Here is a 2,640-nt window from a genome sequence, read left to right on the forward strand (position 1 = left end):
GACCAGGACCCGTCCCAGTGCCGCGGCCTCGCCGAGGGCGAGATGAAGCTGATGGAAGACTTTGTGAAGAAGTACAAAGCTGAGGCGCTGGGCGTTGGGGAGGTGGCCCTGCCGGGCCAGGGGGGCGGCGGGAAGGAGGATGGGAAGGAGCGGGCGACGAAAAAGCAGGCAAACCCCCCGAGTCCACCAACGGGGCCCTGGAGAGTGCACCTGCGGCCGGGCACTATGTGAGTGTGTTTGGTGGCCGTGGGATGGATTCCGGGGGATTCCCAGCTCCATTCTTGGTCTGGGTAGCTTTTGGGGGACGGATTCGGTCTCGGCTAGAGGAGAAAAAGGTTGCACCATCCAGAGTTATCTGCTCCTTGTTCACCACGCCGCTGCTGTGGGCTTCTCCACACCCGCTCGTTGCACTTTTGCAAAGCACCGGAACACTCGGCAGCATTGCGGGGGCTCCGGCACAGCCTGGTGGGACCCTGCCTGCTCCTGCTGAGCTCGAGTGTCCATCTAACAGGGGTGAGGAAGGTGGGCTGTCTCCTCTTCACCATCTCCCCCCCTCCCTAGCAAAAGCTGTGCTGAACCACCAAGGTAAGTAAATGTTCTGCGAGCTGTAGGAGCTGGTGGTTGCAGCTTTGGATTCCTGACAGCTCTGACAGATTGGGTGCAACACGTCCCCGGATGGTTGTGCATCCATCAGGTACTCGGCATCAGAAACTGCTTCACTAGCGAGTATTTCCAGCTAAGCGTCCAGCCTGGTGCAAGGGGAAGGACAAGTGGCAGGAGCTGGTGGCTCAGTGTAATTAATGCAAAGCTGTGAGCACAGAGATAGGGCTCCCAGGGCTGTAATCGCTCTGGGGGACTCCAAACAGTCCATGCGTGTCTCTGGGCATCAAAACACATTTCCACAGGGCAGTGGTTGGGATTCCCAAACACCCTTATGGATTTCATTTTCTCCCAGCGCTGTCTGGAGTGGCTGTTGTGGCTGCTGAACAAATGCTTATCATAAAATATGGTGCGTGAAAATATTTTTGTACTGGCCCTTGTGAGGGCAACCTGCAGCAGAGGGTTTAAAGCTGGGGAAAAAATGATCCCTGAGTGGTTTTAAGGTGGCAAGACTTTTCTAGCCATTGCTGCACTGAGACTATTATGTTAAGAGCAGTTTTCATTTTCATTCCATATTGGGTAATATCTCCCCTCCTCTATGGCCTTTTCTACCCAGTGATTTCTACCCAGTTTTTCACTGTTGCAACAAAATACTGAATGGGGCAAAGATTTTTAAGCTAAAAAAAAATCCAAAAAAGGAAGGTTTCTATTAAACTCATTAATAAAAGTCATCTTAGCCAGGAGGGTTTATTTAGACTGGTACTTTGTCCTTCCAGATAAATACATAACTGTGATGTTATTCTCTGTAGCTTAAAGCATCATTTTTCTAGCGGCGCTAGCTGAGTGGTGGACCCTTTTCAAAAGCAGCGTCAGGACGGTGCAGCACTCTGATTTCTGGCTGTGCTGAAGACAGACCTCCTGGTTTCCCCCTCTATCAAAACACCATTTGGTCGATGGTGCAGGAATTGGTGTGGCTGAGCTGGTGCGAGTGGGCTCTGTCCCCAGAGCTGAACTGCGCTAAGCTTCCGGAAAGTCTACTGGCTTTCACAAAAATGCAGCTCGTGCAAGGCAAGTAGTGGTGACCAAAATGAGCTGTATGAAGGCCGAGAATGGATGTAAAGGGACTGGAATGAAGAGCACGAAGCCAGCGGTGCTGGAGGCTTTGATGTTGTTGATGTGTTTGGGGGAGTGTGTGTGTTCAACCCTCAAAGACTTGCAGGATTGCAGCAAAGAAGTCTTTCTGAGAAGCTGTGAGTGCCTCTGGTTCAAGAGTGTAGGGTGAAAATAAGGTGTTGAATAACTTATTGTGGAGATCCTGGTTCTCAAGCAGTTTGTGTGACATTTCTTCACGGAGTCCATTAGCAGTGGGGCACAGATCTGAATCTGTTGAATACCAACCTCTTCATCAGCACCAGTAGCTTGACTTCAGCCTAGCTCAGATCAAGGTGTGAGCCTGAGCTATAGATTCCTGAAGGAGAGGAACCTAACCAAAAAACACTACCCTTGCTCTAGAGGAGGATGAACCCAGAAAGCACCAAAGCTGCCCCCAAGAAACAAGCTGGAGCGATTCCCTTGGGTGTTGTGTGGTCCCTGTGCTAAGGTGGTTAAACCTCTCGTTGCACACTCAGGCCAGCTCTGCTGAAATGGGTGTGGAAAGGGAGACATCCAGGGCCAGTGGAAACCCCTGTAAGAGGCATCTGAGCTCAGACAGCTTCATGAACCTGTCTCGGCTGCGGAGAGGGGCCCCTCTGTCCTGCGAGCTCAGTGTTCTCCACTGAGCATAAAACCATCTTTAACTCCATCAGAACCAGAAAGTCTTCTGGTGTTACAAGCCACTGGGTTGGGATCAAATCAAATCCTGAAGAGGGAAATTAGCCACGGTCCCAGAACACTTGAGGCCAACATGGTAGTCGTGGGGGCCAGGGGCGGCCTCGTACTGTCCACAGGGGAGCCAAGGAGAGAGCGAGTTTGAGAAGGTGTCCCTTTCCCCTCAACCTTCTTGACCAACACCTCTGGTAACTGCTAATAGTCTTCTCTCCC

At 51.6% G+C, this 2,640-nt stretch overlaps 1 protein-coding gene across 1 annotated transcript in view; it reads left to right on the top strand.

The window, feature by feature from the left end:
* LOC104276428 (LIM and cysteine-rich domains protein 1-like) overlaps positions 1-227 on the top strand; it is a gene marked incomplete at its 3' end in the record, with an annotated part of 6,110 nt that extends 5,883 nt beyond the window's left edge. Inside the window, 2 exon segments of the mRNA XM_009872732.1 lie at positions 7-151; positions 154-227. Coding sequence (XP_009871034.1) covers positions 7-151; positions 154-227 — 219 coding nt within the window.
* Positions 228-2,640: the final 2,413 nt, after the last annotated feature.

This window comes from Apaloderma vittatum, unplaced genomic scaffold (genome assembly GCF_000703405.1).
Source record: "Apaloderma vittatum isolate BGI_N311 unplaced genomic scaffold, ASM70340v1 scaffold27297, whole genome shotgun sequence".
In the NCBI taxonomy this organism is placed as follows: Eukaryota; Metazoa; Chordata; class Aves; order Trogoniformes; family Trogonidae; genus Apaloderma; species Apaloderma vittatum.